Source organism: Lepidochelys kempii, chromosome 6 (genome assembly GCF_965140285.1).
Source record: "Lepidochelys kempii isolate rLepKem1 chromosome 6, rLepKem1.hap1, whole genome shotgun sequence".
Lineage (NCBI taxonomy): Eukaryota > Metazoa > Chordata > Testudines > Cheloniidae > Lepidochelys > Lepidochelys kempii.
The window spans coordinates 67,829,719-67,848,827 of NC_136385.1; the positions used below are offsets into that span (position 1 = coordinate 67,829,719).

The 19,109-nt window shown below is 42.9% G+C and overlaps 1 protein-coding gene across 11 annotated transcripts in view; it reads left to right on the plus strand.

Moving 5' to 3' along the window:
• SIPA1L1 (signal induced proliferation associated 1 like 1) overlaps window positions 1-19,109 on the plus strand; it is a 381,563-nt gene that overhangs the window by 274,155 nt on the left and 88,299 nt on the right. For all 11 annotated transcript variants that reach the window (XM_073348513.2, XM_073348511.2, XM_073348520.2 and 8 more), the window contains one exon: window positions 2,897-3,071. In XM_073348513.2, the coding sequence (XP_073204614.1) occupies window positions 2,897-3,071 (175 nt within the window). The remainder of the gene's footprint in view (window positions 1-2,896; window positions 3,072-19,109) is intronic.

The window sequence follows — 19,109 nt, forward strand, 5'->3', positions numbered from 1 at the left end:
TCTGCAGAGAAAATAAAATCTGTGGGGGACATGAATTCTGCCCTTGTGCAGTGGGGCAGAATTCCCCCAGGAGTATTCCATTAACTAATCTGCTTCACTATCCCCCATAATGTACATGAAATAAACAAAATACACAATAGGCTGGGATTTTCAAAATCATTAAGTGTTGGCCAGCTCCCATTGAAGTCTGTGAGAACATAGGCTACTGATGAGCACTTTTAAATGTAATATATTAAGTAAAAACAGTGGGAAAACTGTTCTTGTGTCATTTCAATGTTCAGGAAAATGCTGAAAATAATTTATATTGTGTATGCCCCCGTCTCTTTAGCATCTTGCGAGATATTTGCACAGAAATTGATTGTTACTTAAGTTATATGAACCTGAATTGAGTATATTCCACCTATTTTGATTTAATTGTAAAGAAAAGATACTGCACTTATGTTTGCACATTAAATGATAGTCATCAAGACTTGGCAGATTTTCAATCAGGAGAAAAATTGTCATTCTATTGCATTTCCTTGTTCTCTTAGAGACATTCCTTTAGGACAGTCCACATTCAGGACCAGAAAAAACAGTTTGTTCACTATCTACAAGGTGGAACATAGTAAAGCAATAGAAATCACTGAGTGACAAATCCATTGTACTAGCATTCTACTTCTCAAGAAGGTTAACTAGGTTCTGTCCATTATTTTCTTTCAGGAGCATGCTCTTTCAAATGAAAATTAATTTCCTGTTTCAATGTAACAGACAAAGACAGTCCTTACTATATAACAGAGCTTTAAAAATCTACACTAAATCTAATTTGGTTATGGACTCTTGCTCGATACTTTTATGTTTAGTGAAGTCACTCTTACTGAACTTTACTTCATTGTGGGGTTGTTGTGTCAATGTTAGATGTGAAGAAATAAATCTCAAATGGATGGGGAACTCAGTCTTTTCCTCACAATTTAGAGTAAAAAGTCATTTAATCTCCTTGCAAGCTCACAAGTTTGGTTCTCTGGAGCTGTGGCAAAAGAGCCAGTTATCTCAAATAAAGACGTAATATTTAATTACTTTCAAGGCTATTATTTTGTATTTGTGTTATCATCACACCTCAGAGCCCCAGTCTGCACCAGAATCCCACTGTGCTAGGAGCTCTACAAACACACAATAAAAAGTCCCTGCCCCAAAGAGTTCACAATCTAAGTATAAGACAGGAGACAACATGAATACAGACAAATGGGAGAGTACAAGGATGCAACGATACGATATTGGTCAGCATAATAGACAATGGTCTCAGCGCACCAGCAGCCTTACTGTTGTCAAGTTTTTTGTAGGCTTTGTGGGAAAGGAGAAAAAATTGATCCAAACCCTCCTGCCTGTCTCCTATAGAACAAAACAAAACAAAACTACTTCGTGTGCCCTGGAGCTTCTAAATAAAAAGTCTTTTATGCTCTAAAATTTTCATTGTAGGTGAAAATGTTAGGGCTTTTCCCACATTGTTAAAATTTGAAAAATAATTAATACTGAGTAAGAAGAAAGAAGCTAATTTTATTTATTAAATAACTACAGTATTTAAGAGGGGGAGAAATTGATTAATAATAATATTGCTTCTGCAGTTATGTAGAAATTCTTTTTATTTAGAAAGGTTTTAAAATAGGAAATAAAATACCATTGTTACGAAGGTGTTAGGTACTTCTGGTATTTTTACCAGCACAATATAGTAGCATTGATCCTAAATCAACCTACGTTATCTTACTAGTAGCTGTTAGAATCTGGTAGGGGATATTACCTAAGGTGTAAATATTATTTTCATTTAAATCACGTCTAATTGCTAAATTTTTTGCCAAAAATATGAACTCAGTGACAATTCAGACATTGACAGTGCTAGAGAGTTTAATATTTAATCATCCTGATTGTCAAATGGAAAAAGAAAAGCAAAAATTGCCAGAGAGAGAAATTTTATGTTAAAGCTTCTAAATTGATAAATTATAGCTTAAAAATAATTGACAGTGACCCTTAAAAGAAATAGCTAAAAAAAATGCTAAAAAAATTTCTTTGTGTAATTGTGTTTTGCTGCTTGTCTGAAAATTAGTCATAGGAAAGCTCTTCTAATGCAAATGACCCATTCCTACAGTGGTGGACTGGTATCACCCAGTCAAATTTCATGTGTCTTCTGATCTTTCCTCTAGCTCAAGGAAACACGCTACTCATGGACATTCACAACAGTGATAAGCAAATACTATGAGCTACTCTTCTACATAAGGAAGCAGTGTGATCTTAATGATAGTGCATAAGGCTGGGAATCAGTCTGGTTCCTATCCTGCCTCTGCCTAGACTTTTTGTGTGGCCTTTAATAAGTCACTTGGCCTTCCTGTGCCTCAGTTTCTTCATCTGCAAAAGGAGGAGGATAATGTTTATTTCCCTGTGGAAAGCAATTTGAGATCTTCAGGTGAAAAGTACCTAGTCATCTCAAGGTCCCTGGTTCAATCCCGGGCTTTCACAGCCCTTCATTTTTATTAACAGTGAGGGAAATTAACTATTGGAGCTATGTACCAAGGATTGGGGTGGATTCTCCACTGGCAATTTTTAAATTGAGGTTGGATGTTTTTCTAAAAGATATGATTTAGGAATTATTTTGGGGAAGTTCTGTGGCCTGTGTTATACAGAAGGTCAAACTAGATGATCACAGTGGTTCTTTCTGGCATTAGAATCTATGAATCACAATGCTCATCATCCTTAAGGCAAAGATGGTAGAAAACAGCGGGGATATCAGCAAGAAAGTTATACAAATGATTAGGTATTTTTTGAGTCTGTAAACTAGGGGACTAACTAAATGACTGAAGAAAATCAGGCAGAATAAATGCTATATAACCTGAAAGATATATACATCTTGAATCTTTATTTCTGTTTGTAGTTAAGCTATCAGCTGAAAGTGGGGATCATGTATTGCAAAGGTGGACAGAGCACTGAAGAGGAAATGTACAACAATGAGTCAGCAGGGCCAGCCTTTGAAGAGTTTCTTCAGCTCTTAGGAGAACGAGTTCGACTCAAGGGGTTTGAAAAGTACCGGGCTCAGCTGGACACCAAGAGTAAGACAACCCTCTTATTATTTTTTAGACTAATAAGTATAACTTATGAGAGGAGTGTCAGTTACTGAACAGATTTCTTCAAAAATCACATTCTTGGCTATAAAGAAACAGCTGTTCAATATCAAAGGACGAGTAAAAACAAAGCAAACATGTAAATTGAACTATGTCAACATGGCCTTTTATAGGTTTGATAACAAACATTTCACTTTTACATTGAACCAAAACTCCGGTGCAAAGGTGTTCAAAAATTTGAGGTAAAAAATGAGTAGCCTCTGGAATCAATATTAATATAACAGGGCAATGAACTATATTACATTAATTGCATTGAGCATGCCTTATTAACTTTTGTTAATTTTTAATGATAATCTTAATGATCTGTTACTGCCAGAAGAAGAATATGCTGAAATGGCTTTGCAGACCCAGGTTCATACTCTTGACCTTAGTAAATTGATCTGTTAATTTTATGCTGTGTCCAACCTATGTAACTACCTTCCCTAGGTATTTTTGTCCTGTCCCTTACTACTGAATTTATTCTGTTCTCCTCAGCGACTTCTGCTGAGTTGGCCTATGTAAATTAAACTATTTATGACAACTATGCCACCAGTTTCCACCATAAAATATGTTGGAATGGTGATCTTGTTTTATGTGGCAATATTTGTAAAAGAAATATTCTGCCTTTTGTATGAAGGAGGCATAATACAGTTAGTGAGATCTGTTTTTATCAGGCAGTCCATACAGTGTCTGTATGTGTTTCTTCAATTTTAAAATCTTTTTAAAAACTCTGACATCTTTAAACGTTAGGATTAACCCATTTGTATTGAAGTCTGTCGTTATCTTGCTCCTTGCAGTACAGGAAATTTAAATAAGGAATTGAGTCATGAAAATAGAAAAACATTTATAAACTTCAGCTCAGCAAAAAATGTCCTGTTGCCATGGTTCTGCTATCACCAGTATTATAACTACAGGCAGTGAGAGCAAGAGATCATTAAAAATATGAAATTACTCAGCTTCTCAAGTATTACTTTAAAAGTCTGTTTGCTGTAACCAGTAAAGAATGTCAAAATTGAATGTATAAAACTTGCTTAGAATTTTCAGTATTCACCTCCCTCAAATCAGTGTCATGTAACCTAGTTTTCCTACAGTGTCATGTAACCTGGTTATCTATGAGAGAAATCATGTGGGAGACCCCTTAAAAAGCTAGGGAGGGGAGGAGTCAGCATTTGATTTCTCTAAGTAGGTGGGTGAAGCACTGATCTTTCCCTTGTGGTGGTGGTGGTTTTTCCACTTTGAACTGCGCTAGTATTTCTATTATTCAGAAGAGAAAAGTTCACTTTCCTCAAATCCCAAAAAGATAAGTCTTTTAAATGCAAATTTTATAAGAACTACAGGCTCTTCAGATTCTGCATGAATACAGAGAGTAGATATTTCCAAGTGATAAATCTGCAAAATGAATTGAGTGGTTAGGAAACTGTTGAAGGAAACAACCTTCCAGAGACATATGTTGTCTGCACCCTTAAATGTTACTGTATCTGGCACAGGAAAATATTGCACAAGCTACGCTTCAAGATAGTTAACATTTTTCAGTTTTTAATTCCTGGATTCTTATACTTTTGGAGCTCATTAAAGTACCTTGCATTCATGTCAAGGTTCCTCCCCCACTCTGAACTCTAGGGTACAGAGGTGGGGACCTGCATGAAAAACCTCCTAAGCTTATCTTTACCAGCTTAGGTCAAAACTTCCCCAAGGTACAAAATATTACACCCGTTATCCTTGGACTGGCCGCTACCACCACCAAACTAATACTGGTTACTGGGGAAGAGCTGTTTGGACGCGTCCTTCCCCCCAACTTACTTCCCAAAACCTTGCACCCCACTTCCTGGACAAGGTTTGGTAAAAAGCCTCACCAATTTGCCTAGGTGACTACAGACCCAGACCCTTGGATCTTAAGAACAATGAACAATCCTCCCAACACTTGCACCCCCCTTTTCCTGGGAAATGTTGGATAAAAAGCCTCACGAATTTGCATAGGTGACCACAGACCCAAACCCTTGGATCTGAGAACAATGAAAAAGCATTCAGTGTTTTACAAGAAGACTTTTAATAAAAAATAGAAGTAAATAGAAATAAAGAAATCCCCCCTGTAAAATCAGGATGGTAGATATCTTACAGGGTAATTAGATTCAAAAACATAGAGAACCCCTCTAGGCAAAACCTTAAGTTACAAAAAAGATACACAGACAGAAATAGTTATTCTATTCAGCACAATTCTTTTCTCAGCCATTTAAAGAAATCATAATCTAACACATACCTAGCTAGATTACTTACTAAAAGTTCTAAGGCTCCATTCCTGGTCTATCCCTGGCAGAAACCAGCATACAGACAGACACAGACCCTTTGTTTCTCTCCCTCCTCCCAGCTTTTGAAAGTATCTTGTCTCCTCATTGGTCATTTTGGTCAGGTGCCAGCGAGGTTACCTTTAGCTTCTTAACCCTTTACAGGTGAGAGGAGCTTTCCCCTGGCCAGGAGGGATTTCAAAGGGGTTTACCCTTCCCTTTATATTTATGACACGCCCCCCAAATCTCAGCTAGGGTGAAACTCTGGCTGGGATTTCTTCCTGGAGCTCTAGGAAAAACAGAGTTAATAAGACACATGCATCTCTAAATATACTACCAAGTACATAAAGACTAACAATATTTTCCACATCTCAAGGACGATTTTAACCAGTTGATTCTGGGAAACTTTCACAGGAGAGTGCATCAGCCACTTTGTTAGAAGCTCCTGAGATGTGTTGGATGTCGAAATCAAAATCTTGGAGAGCTAAACTCCACCGAAGAAGTTTTTTGTTAGTTTCCTTGACGGTGTGAAGCCACTTCAGTGCAGCATGGTCGGTTTGCAGGTGGAAACGCCGTCCCCAAACATATGGGCGTAGCTTTTCCAGAGCGTAGACAATGGCGTAACATTCTTTTTCAGTGACTGACCAGTTGCTTTCCCTCTCAGACAGTTTTTTGCTGAGAAACACTACAGGGTGGAATTCTTGATCAGGTCCTTTCTGCATTAAAACTGCTCCCACACCACGCTCGGATGCATCTGTGGTTACTAGGAACGGTTTGTCAAAGTCTGGGGCCCTTAGTACAGGGTCAGACATGAGTGTCGCTTTAAGCTTGTTAAAGGCCTTCTGACACTTTCCGGTCCACTGAACAGCATTTGGCTGTTTCTTTTTGGTTAGGTCTGTCAGTGGGGCAGCGATTTGGCTGTAGTGCGGTACAAATCGTCTGTAATAACCGGCCAAGCCTAAGAAGGATTGAACCTGTTTCTTTGACTTTGGGACAGGCCACTTTTGGATAGCATCCACTTTGGCCTGTAGGGGGCTGATAGTTCCTTGACCCACCTGGTGTCCAAGGTAAGTCACTCTGTTTAGGCCTATTTGACACTTCTTAGCCTTAACAGTTAGTCCTGCCTCCCTTATGCGCTCAAGGACTTTTTGTAGATGTTCCAGGTGGTCTGCCCAGGAATCCGAAAATATGGCCACATCGTCAAGGTAGGCGACTGCATATTCTCCTAATCCCGCTAGGAGACCATCTACAAGTCTTTGGAAAGTGGCGGGTGCATTTCGCAGCCCGAAAGGGAGTACATTAAATTCATACAGCCCGAGATGTGTGATGAAGGCTGACCTTTCCTTGGCAGATTCATCTAGCGGTACCTGCCAGTACCCCTTGGTTAAGTCCAAGGTAGAGATGAACTGGGCCCGTCCCAGTTTCTCTAATAGTTCATCTGTGCATAGCATTGGATAGTTGTCTGGGCGAGTTACAGCATTTAGCTTACGGTAGTCCACGCAAAAACGTATTTCCCCATCTGGTTTGGGAACTAGAACCACTGGAGATACCCATGCACTGCCAGAGGGGCGGATTACCCCCATCTGTAACATATCCTGGATCTCCCGTTCTATAGCAGTTTTAGCTTGAGGAGACGCCCAGTAAGGTTGGACCCTAATTGGGTGAGCATTACCTGTGTCAGTGGAGTGGTATGCCCATTCAGTCAGTCCTGGGGTGGCTGAGAACGTTGGCGCGTAGCTAGTGCACAGCTCCTGGATCTGCTGTCGCTGCATACGCCCAAGGGTCATGGAGAGGTTCACCTCTTCCACACCACCACCACATTTCCCTTCGTAGTAGACACCTTCGGGCCACTCAGCATCATCTCCTCCCTGGGCTGTAAACTGACAAACCTTTAATTCTCTGGAATAAAAGGGCTTTAGAGAATTAATATGGTACACGTTAGGCTTTCGGTTGGAGGTGGGGAATGCTATGAGATAATTAACAGCTCCCAGGCGCTCCTGGACCATGAATGGCCCTTCCCACGATGCTTCCATTTTATGGGCCTGGAGCGCCTTTAAGACCATGACCTGGTCTCCTACTTTGAAGGAACGCTCTCTGGCATGTTTATCATACCAGGCTTTTTGCTCTTTTTGAGCATCCTGTAAGTTTTCTCTAGCAAGGGCTAAAGAGGTTCGGAGGGTGTTTTGTAGGTTGGTTACAAAGTCCAGAATGTTAGTTCCTGGAGAAGGTGTAAATCCCTCCCATTGCTGCTTCACCAACTGCAATGGCCCCTTAACCTCACGGCCATATACAAGTTCAAATGGGGAAAGCCCTAAACTGGGATGTGGTACAGCTCTGTAGGCAAAGAGCAACTGCTGCAATACTAGGTCCCAATCATTGGAGTGCTCATTTAAGAATTTACGTATCATGGCCCCCAAAGTTCCATTAAACTTCTCCACCATGCCATTTGTTTGATGATGGTAAGGAGTGGCAACCAAGTGATTTACCCCATGAGCTTCCCAAAGGTTTTTCATAGTTCCTGCCAGGAAATTAGTCCCTGCATCTGTGAGGATGTCGGAGGGCCAACCTACCCTGGCAAAAATGTCTGCTAGTGCCTGGCACACACTTTTAGCCCTGGTGTTGCTTAGAGCTACTGCTTCCGGCCATCGGGTGGCAAAATCCATGAAAGTCAGTATGTACTGCTTTCCTCTGGGTGTCTTTTTCGGAAAAGGACCCAGAATATCCACAGCTACTCGCTGAAATGGAACTTCAATGATGGGGAGTGGCTGGAGAGGAGCTTTGACCTGGTCTTGGGGTTTTCCCGCTCTTTGGCACACCTCACAAGACTGGACATAGGTAGAAACATCCTTGCCCATTCCCTCCCAGTGGAATGATCCCCCCAAACGGTCTTTGGTCTTGTTCACCCCAGCATGGCCACTAGGGTGATCATGGGCTAAGCTCAAGAGCTTGGCCCGGTATTTAGTTGGAACTACCAACTGTCTCTGAGGATGCCAGTCTTCCTGGTGTCCCCCAGAAAGAGTTTCCTTGTATAAAAGTCCTCTTTCTACAACAAACCTGGATCGATTAGAAGAGCTGAGAGGCGGTGGGTTGCTCTGTGCTGCCATCCAAGCTCTCTGGAGGCTTTCATCTGCTTCCTGTTCGGTCTGGAACTGTTCCCTTGATGCTGGAGACATCAGTTCCTCATGGGATTGTGGACCTAGGCTTGGTCCCTCTGGAAGCAATATAGGGGATGGAGCTGTTTCTGTTGACTGTGAACCGCTCTCCGCTGGTGAACTATGTTGGGATTCAGGCTCCGGCTGAGCCTCTTGTGTAGGGTTATCGGCTGCTGCCAGTTCAGGTTCGGTGGGGCCCTCTGGTGTTGAGGTTGCAAGTACTGGATTCAGTGCTGGCACGGGGTCTGGTGTTGGTTGTTTGGCTGGTTCCGGTTCTGGGACTGGTTCCGTCTGGGTCTCTGGGACTGGATCCACTACTGCTGTTGTAGACATTGGCCTGGGGTCCGGGTCCATCACCTCTGACTGGGTCCTGATAGAAGTTTCCGGAACAGAGCTAGGCCTCACGGCTTGTTTAGCCTGGCTGCGGGTGATCATTCCCACCCTCTTGGCCTGCTTCACATGATTGGCCAAGTCTTCCCCCAACAGCATGGGGATAGGATAATCATCATAGACTGCAAAAGTCCACATTCCTGACCAGCCCTTGTACTGGACAGGCAACTTGGCTGTAGGCAAATTGAAAGAGTTGGACTTGAAGGGTTGAATCGTCACTTGGATCTCTGGGTTGATTAAATTGGGGTCCACTAAGGAAGCATGGATAGCTGACACTTGTGCTCCGGTGTCCCTCCACGCGGTGACCTTCTTCCCGCCCACACTCACAGTTTCCCTCCGCTCCAAGGGTATCTGGGAGGTATCTGGGCCTGTGGACCTCTGGTGTGATTCCAGTGCAATGAACTGTAATCTGTTGGGGTTCTTGGGGCAGTTGGCCTTTACATGCCCCAGCTCGTTACACTTAAAACATCGTCCAGCTGACGGGTCACTGGGGCGAGGAGGGTTGCTGGAGAACGGGGTGGTGGGACGATAAGGGGTCTGGAGGGTTCTTTGGGAGGTAGGTGGGGCTTTGGGCGGCCCCCGGTAATAGGGTGTGGTCTGGGGTGGTCCCTTCTGGTCTCCGCTCCAACTGCGACCAGTTTTCTTCTTCTCTGCCACCTCCACCCATCTGGCTCCAATCTCTCTTGCCTCAATTACAGTTTTGGGTTTCCCATCTAGGATGTATCTTTCTATTTCCTCAGGAACACCCTCTAAGAATTGTTCCATTTGCATTAGGAAGGGCAAATTTACTGGAGATTCAACACTTGCTCCTGATATCCAGGCATCCCAATGTTTCACAATGTGGTAGGCATGTCGGGTAAATGACATGTCTGGTTTCCACCTTAGGGCTCGGAACCTCCGAGACTGCTCGGGTGTTATCCCCATTCTGACTCTCGCCTTGGATTTAAACAGTTCATACTTGTTCATGTGTTCTTTAGGCATTTCAGCTGCCACCTCAGCTAAGGGTCCACTGAGCTGTGGCCTCAGCTCTACCATGTATTGGTCAGTAGAGATATTGTACCCAAGGCAGACCCTTTCGAAGTTTTCTAGGAAGGCCTCAGTATCATCGCCTGCCTTGTAGGTGGGGAACTTTCTGGGATGGGAAGTGGTACTTGGAGAAGGATTACTAGGGTTTGTTGGGATATTCTGCTGAGCCTTTATCTTCTCCATCTCCTCCACATACTTCCTCTCTTTTTCCTTCTCCTCCAGTTCTTTGTCCCTCGCTTCCATAGTTCTCCTGTGAGCAGCCGCTTGGTGTTGTTCTGCCTCCCTTTCTTGTTCCTTCTTCAGCCGCATGAGTTCTATCTGTCTTTCATGTTCCCTTTGTCTTTCCTCAGCCTGAAATTTGGCTAATTCCAGCTGTAGTCGAGCTGAGGATTTGGTCATTCTAACCTCTCTGTTTTTAACTAACTTTACACCCGAGGTTTAGAAATAAACAAACAAAACTTGGCTGTAAAATTTTGCTGTGCGGGAATAGAATACCTATTCTCTGATAGTGATTGTCAGCCTACAGAAAAAGACAATTCCCTTGTCTCTGCTCTGGGCCCAATTTAAAGTAAAAAACCTCCAACTACTTGGAAACGTGCTTACCCAGCCCAAAGAAAAAAAAAATTCCTTTTCAAACCTGTGCTCCTTGTAAAACAAAAAAAATCAAAATCCTAAAAAAAAAACCCTGCCACTTTTGTCTCCAGGCAAATGGGTAGAGCACACACCCCCTATTTACTTTTAGGAAGAAAAGAAAAAAAAACAACTCTGGGTTGGAAGACTGTGAATTTCCCTGCAGGAGTTAAGTACCCTGCCTCCAGGCAAAGAAAACCTGCAATTCACAAAGATAATCTCCTTTTGTCTCTGCTTGGCCACAAAGCAGAGAAAAAACAATCTGCTTTCAGTTTCAACTGCTTTCTGGACTTTCTTTCCAAAGAAAAAAAAATTTCCTTTTTAAAATCTGTATTTCTAGTTCAAAAAATCTCAACTGGATCTCAAAATGATTTCAGGTTAATCCCACCGCTGTGCCACCATGTCAAGGTTCCTCCCCCACTCTGAACTCTAGGGTACAGAGGTGGGGACCTGCATGAAAAACCTCCTAAGCTTATCTTTACCAGCTTAGGTCAAAACTTCCCCAAGGTACAAAATATTACACCCGTTATCCTTGGACTGGCCGCTACCACCACCAAACTAATACTGGTTACTGGGGAAGAGCTGTTTGGACGCGTCCTTCCCCCCAACTTACTTCCCAAAACCTTGCACCCCACTTCCTGGACAAGGTTTGGTAAAAAGCCTCACCAATTTGCCTAGGTGACTACAGACCCAGACCCTTGGATCTTAAGAACAATGAACAATCCTCCCAACACTTGCACCCCCCTTTTCCTGGGAAATGTTGGATAAAAAGCCTCACGAATTTGCATAGGTGACCACAGACCCAAACCCTTGGATCTGAGAACAATGAAAAAGCATTCAGTGTTTTACAAGCAGACTTTTAATAAAAAATAGAAGTAAATAGAAATAAATAAATCCCCCCTGTAAAATCAGGATGGTAGATATCTTACAGGGTAATTAGATTCAAAAACATAGAGAACCCCTCTAGGCAAAACCTTAAGTTACAAAAAAGATACACAGACAGAAATAGTTATTCTATTCAGCACAATTCTTTTCTCAGCCATTTAAAGAAATCATAATCTAACACATACCTGACTAGATTACTTACTAAAAGTTCTAAGGCTCCATTCCTGGTCTATCCCTGGCAGAAACCAGCATACAGACAGACACAGACCCTTTGTTTCTCTCCCTCCTCCCAGCTTTTGAAAGTATCTTGTCTCCTCATTGGTCATTTTGGTCAGGTGCCAGCGAGGTTACCTTTAGCTTCTTAACCCTTTACAGGTGAGAGGAGCTTTCCCCTGGCCAGGAGGGATTTCAAGGGGGTTTACCCTTCCCTTTATATTTATGACAATTCATATTCAGCATTGGTAGTTCTTGCTTTTGGTATCTAAATCTAATTTTACCCTGAAATTTTATCATTTTCTCTAAAACTTGAGTGTTCAGATGTGAACTTCTATTTCTGGGTCTGGTAGGTTTTTTTTCACTGCAGAGAGCTTTGAAATCCCTTAATTCAAAATAGGTTTAAGATTTGATTTTGATATATTCATGTAATATAAAATTATGTATGTATAAAGTCCCAAAAGATGCCAAGAATCGTATTCTTTATATGCAGTATTTTATTTTTACGTAAAATTGGTAAATGTAGATTCTGTGCAGAGCAAGCACTATGTTTAAACTGCATATGTAAGAATATAGAAAAATTGACTTATTACTGCATAAGCTCTATTTTCAAGAATGGTTTCTCTGGCTGTTAGTATCTTAATATTATTATTAAGACTATGTCTCTTCCTCTCTTCTGGTTTAGAGTTTTATCAAGGTCCAGTATCTAAAGCATTTTTTCTTTCTTTTTTGGGTGATTATCCCTATGTATTTCATTTCTGGTGTGCTTGTGCCCCATTTGCTCAAGACTGGTTTCTTTTGGTCAGCAGTGTCTGTTGAGGCCATGCCTATGCCCTAGGTCCCCTCATGCTCTCACCACCTGAGTGCATAAAGGACAGAGTAGGTCCAGTTGTCCCTCTTATTTCCTGTGGCCGTGACAAAGAATCCCTGACAGTACCCACATCTCTTGCACACTGTGCAAGCCAAAATCTATTTTTGTAAATAATTACTATGTTCTTATAGTGTTAGTTTAGTGTAGTTAGTATTAGTATTTGCTAATACTGGCTGACTCACACTCTCTCTATCTTTATCTATATCTCTATACATCTGTAGATATCTATGTCTATAGAGAGAGCGAATGAGAGACTTACTTTTTAGATTTAGCAATTTGTGGTACCAGGGCATAGTCTTTATGGCAGAACTGGTCTCAAGACTTGCCCCTCTTACGATTAAACTATTCTGCTGAACCATGCATACTTGAGGTGTGTGTGGGTGTTGCTTTGGAGAGGGGCACATCCTAGAAAAATGCTGACTGTTGTTCTTTTTCTAAAAGACCACAAAAGGTAGGAGAGGCTTGCTGCAAACTATTTCTCTGAGAGAGATTGAGTCCTCAGAACTGGAAAAGAAAGGCACTGCTAGGCCTCGGACTCAGTGCTCCTGCAAGCTCCAGTTCAACTCCCAAGCTCTTGGCTAAGAAGTTGTTAGCGAAGACCATTAGAGAAGCTAAGTCATCTGAGAGGTGTAGGAAGGAGTTCCCAGGTGAACAGGGGCTGCAAACAGTGGAATTTTGGAGTGAGTGGATGTGAATGATGTTGGAACAACTGTTGTGGTCTGCGTTGGCTGTGCTAACTTCTCCTTTCTGATGGAAGACTTAAGAGGTCCCTGGTGCAAGAAATGCAAGCTGCTGGCCACTGGTACAGTGACTAGAGTGAAATCCCTGTAAGATGCATGGACACTTTTCAAATACACCATAATCGAGGCTCAACTTAAATGTATACCCCAAATTAAAAAACACAGTAAAAGAACTAAAATAGAGCCACCGTGGCTTAACCATGTCAAAGGAGCAGAGAGAGAGATAAAAAGGCATCTTTTAAAAAGTGGAAGTCAAATCCTAATGAGGTAAATAGAAAGGAGCTTAAACACTGCCAAATTAAATGTAAAAATGTAATCAGAGAAGCCAAAAAGGAGTTTGAAGAACATCTAGCCAAAAACTCAAAAGGTAATAATAACAAAATGTTTAAGGACATCAGAAGCAGGAAGCTGCTAAACAATCAGTGAGGCCCCTGGACGATGGAGAGACAAAAGGAGCACTTAACGATGATAAAGTCATTGCGGAGAAACTAAATGAATTCTTTGGTTCAGTCTTCACGGCTGAGGATGTTAGGGAGATTCCCAAACCTGAGCCGTCTTTTGTAGGTGACAAATCTAGTGTCACTAGAGGTGGTTTTGGAATTAATTGAGAAACTTAACAGTAACAAGTCACCGGGACCAGATGGCATTCACCCAAGAGTTCTGAAAGAACTCAAATATGAAATTGCGGCACTATTAACTATGGTTTGTAACCTGTCCTTTAAATCAGCTACTATGCCCAATGACTGGAAGATAGCTAATGTAACGCCAATATTTAAGAAGGGCTCTAGAGGTGATCCTGACAATTACAGACCGGTAAGTCTAATGTCAGTACCGGGCAAATTAGTTGAAACAATAATAAAGAATAAAATTGTCAGACACACATAGAAGAACATAAATTGTTGCGCAAAAGTCAAGATGGTTTCTGTAAAAGGAGATCATGTCTTACTAATATGTTAGAGTTCTTTGAGGGGGTCAACAAACATGTGGACAAGGGAGATCCAGTGGACATAGTGTACTTATATTTCCAGAAAGCCTTTGACAAGATCCCTCACCAAAGGCTCTTGCATAAATTAAGTTGTCATGGAATAAGAAGGAAGATCCTTTCATGGATTGAGAACTGGTTAAAAGACAGAGAATAAAGAGTAGGAATAAATGGTAAATTTTCAGAATGGAGAGGGGTAACTAGTGTTGTTCCCCAAGGGTCAGTCCTAGGACCAATCCTAGTCAACTTATTCATAAATGATTTGGAGAAAGGGGTAAACAGTGAGGTGGCAAAGTTTGCAGATGATACTAAACTGCTCAAGATAGTTAAGACCAAAGCAGACTGTGAAGAACTTCAAAAAAATCTCACAAAACTAAGTGATTGGGCAACAAAATGGCAAATGAAATTTAATGTGGATAAATGTAAAGTAAAGCACATTGGAAAAAATAACCCCAACTATACGTACAATATGATGGGGGCTAATTTAGCCACAACTAATCAGTAGAAAGATCTTGGAGTTATCGTGGATTGTTCTCTGAAGACGTCCACGTAGTGTGCAGCGGCAGTCAAAAAAGCAAATGGGATGTTAGGAATCATTAAAAAAAGGGATAGAGAATAAGACGGAGAATATCTTATTGCCCTTATATAAATCCATGGTATGCCCACATCTTGAATACTGCATGCAGATGTGGTCCCCTCATCTCAAAAAAGATATACGGGCATGTCATAAATATAAAGGGAAGGGTAAACCCCTTTGAAATCCCTCCTGGCCAGGGGAAAGCTCCTCTCACCTGTAAAGGGTTAAGAAGCTAAAGGTAACCTCGCTGGCACCTGACCAAAATGACCAATGAGGAGACAAGATACTTTCAAAAGCTGGGAGGAGGGAGAGAAACAAAGGGTCTGTGTGTCTGTCTTATGCTGGTTTCTGCCAGGGATAGACCAGGAATGGAGTCTTAGAACTTTTAGTAAGTAATCTAGCTAGGTATGTGTTAGATTATGATTTCTTTAAATGGCTGAGAAAAGAATTGTGCTGAATAGAATAACTATTTCTGTCTGTGTATCTTTTTTGTAACTTAAGGTTTTGCCTAGAGGGGTTCTCTATGTTTTTGAATCTAATTACCCTGTAGATATCTACCATCCTGATTTTACAGGGGGGATTTATTTATTTCTATTTACTTCTTTTTTTATTAAAAGTCTTCTTTTAAGAAAACTGAATGCTTTTTCATTGTTCTCAGATCCAAGGGTTTGGATCTGTGGTCACCTATGCAAATTGGTGAGGCTTTTTATCCAACATTTCCCAGGAAAGGGGGAGGGGTGCAAGTGTTGGGAGGATTGTTCATTGTTCTTAAGATCCAAGGGTCTGGGTCTGTAGTCACCTAGGCAAATTGGTGAGGCTTTTTACCAAACCTTGTCCAGGAAGTGGGGTGCAAGGTTTTGGGAAGTATTTTGGGGGGAAAGACGCGTCCAAACAGCTCTTCCCCAGTAACCAGTATTAGTTTGGTGGTGGTAGCGGCCAATCCAAGGACAAAGGGTGGAATATTTTGTACCTTGGGGAAGTTTTGACCTAAGCTGGTAAAGATAAGCTTAGGAGGTTTTTCATGCAGGTCCCCACATCTGTACCCTAGAGTTCAGAGTGGGGGAGGAACCTTGACAGGGCATTAGAAAAGGTTCAGAAAAGGCAACTAAAATGATTAGGGGTTTGGAACGGGTCCCATATGAGGAGAGATTAAAGAGGCTAGGACTTTTCAGCTTGGAAAAGAGGAGACTAAGGGGGGATATGGTAGAGGTACATAAAATCATGAGTGGTGTGGAAAAGTGAATAAGGAAAAGTTATTTACTTGTTCCCATAATATAAGAACTAGGGGCCACCAAATGAAATTAATGGGCAGCAGGTTTAAAACAAAGAAAAGGAAGTTCTTCTTCACTCAGCGCACAGTCAACCTGTGGAACTCCTTGCTTGAGGAGGTTGTGAAGGCTAGGACTATAACAGGGTTTTAAAAGAGACCTGGATAAATTCATGGAGGTTAAGTCCATTAATGGTTATTAGCCAGGATGGGTAAGGAATGGTGTTCCTAACCTCTATTTGCCAGAGGGCGGAGATGGATGGCAGGAGAGAGATCACTTGATCATTACCTGTTAGGTTCACTTCCTCTGGGGCACCTGGCATTGGCCACTGTTGGTAGACAGGATACTGGGCTGGATGGACCTTTGATCTGACCCAGTGTGGCCTTCTTATGTTCTTATGGAAGAGATGATACGTGATCTGGAAGCCTAAGTTTCAAGATTGAGTAGCATCTGAGAAAAAACAGACCTATTGCGTAACCAGATTCAGAAAATGTTGTCTCAGATGCCACAAGGGGAAGGATCAAGGTGATAAGGGATTGGAGAAAGTAGAAAACAAAGAAGTCGGCTGATGATTTGTGACCAAGAGGAGAGAGAGAACTGTGAAGCATTCATTCCAGCTAGAAGTATCAAATCAGTATCAGAAACTCCACAAGTCATCTACTGAGGAACCTGTCTTTGGAGGACTGGAACAGAAAGCTACAAGGGACATACCAGATGTGTATCCTTGTGTTGTAAAATAAGCAGCTACCAAGAGAGGTTCTTATTTGAGTGCTTGCTCATATCGATTCCATTCTAGATGTGCGTACACCCACGGACGCGGTCATCAGAGATTTTTGCCTTAGTGGCATCCTTAGGGCTGCTGTGGCACACGCATCATCGGCAGACTTCCTGGCGCAGGGTTTCTGAAATTGTATGGAGCACTGGTTAGGGGAGGCTGTGCCTCCCCAAACAGCCAGGCGTGGCCCATCCCCCTATCCGACCCCCCTTGCTTCTCGCCCCTCATGTCCCCCCACCAGGACTCCTGCCACATCCAACCTCCCTAACCCCTGACCGCCCCCAGATCCCCCACCCCTGACTCTCCCCCACTGCTCCATCCAACCCCTCCTCTCATTCCTGACTGCCCCCCCAGGACCCCTGCCCGATCCAACCACCCTTTCTCCCTGACTGCCCCTCCTCCCCGCCCCATCCAACTCCCCCCCCCACTTCCTGACCGCACCCCCACCGGGACCCCTGCCCCCATTCAAGCCCCCTGTTCCCCGCCCTCTGACTGCCCCGACACCTATCCACACCCTCACCCCCGACCAGCCCTCCCAACTCCCCTGCCCTCTATCCAACGCCCCTGCCCCCTTACCACATTGCCTGGAGCACTGGTGGCTGGCGGCGCTAGAGCTGTGCCGCACAGAGCGCCAGGACAGACAGCTGTGCCGCCCAGCTGGAGCCAGCCATGCCACCGCTCAGCACAGAGCACCGGGTCAGGCCATGGCTCTGCAGCCCCACTGCCCAGAGCAGTGAGCTGAGGCTGCGGGGGAGGGGGAACAGCAGGGGAGGGGCCAGGGGCTAGCTTCCAGGGCCAGGAGCTCAGAGACCGGGCAGGAGGGTTCTGTGGGTTGGATGTGGCCCTCGGGCCATAGTTTGCCCACCTCTGAACAAGATTATTTAGTGGTCCTTCTGGCCTTAAACTCTCTAAATTTATAAACACCTCTCTTCCAGAGAGCACAAATCTGCTAGACCTAGTAGAAAGAGGCTGAAATCATCTCTGCCTTTCTCTTCAAATGGTAGTTCATGACCCAAAATAGGTCCCTCTGACACACTCACAGAGACAGCTTGCCAAGCAATGGTACCACCTCAAGTGGAGCTCAGTACACTGCCCTGTACTGATGCTTTGGTATCAGCTTTGATGCACATGATACCTATCGCCTTGATACCTGTGACTCTGATGCCAGCGACCTTGATGCAGCTGTTTTTGCTACTGACCTTCTTGACACTGGAGCTATTTTTGAATAACATAACCTAACAATGACTATTCATCCTGAATCACCACTAATGTCTTTGGTGGTGAGACTGCCATATACAGTGCCAACCAGTAATATTGTTATGGTGCTGAGCACTTCATAAACGCCAGTACCATAGCATAAGCTTGTAGTTTATCTTCCCCTGTTCAAGTACCCTCTCTTCAAGGACCGACATTATTTTCCTCAGCTTCTGAGCACAGAGAGAAACATCCCCTATCCACTCACTGTGCTTCTGTTCCAATGACTCCTACTTTTCATAGGAGTATAGGGCCCATTATTACACTCAGAGACCTTCAGGATGTAGGGATGAGGATTCTCCATGGTACCTACCGTTTGGCCCGAACCCTTATCAGGCTCAATCCTCGCCTACTGGGCCCCTTTGGGGTATGCAACAATCAAGAGAGCCAGCTTCTACTTCCGAGGCTAGGACTACCTCCCCTCTGAAATCCTGTACGGTGATACAAGAGGCACAGGTCACTCACACTTTGCAACTGCAGGAGCATGAAATGATAATCACCACCAAAGACATTAGTGGTGACTCAGGTTAAATAGTCATGGTTAGGTTAGGTTATTCAAAAATAGCTTCAGTGCCAAGGTCAGTAGCTAGAGAAACATCTTTTGGCAGACATCAGTGTCTGAGGTGCCTACTTCCAGAAAAGCAGACTGGCACTGCCAAGTACCTTCATCTGGTCAAACTCAAAAGCATTTGAGTGCTTTTCTACACATCTGGTCCCAGGATTCTTAGGGGTCCACGATTGCAACCGCTGTACCTGAGAAAACCTGACAGCTAGAACCACCAAAAACACTACCACAAGACAAGAACCCAGAAAGATTAGATTTATTCAGAAGAAAAAGCTACTCCTCCGCAAGTTTGCAAATACATATTACTCATTTATCAGGCACTGTTATCTAAATAAGATTATTTAAATGAAGACCGTTTAAAATGTGATTCATAAGGT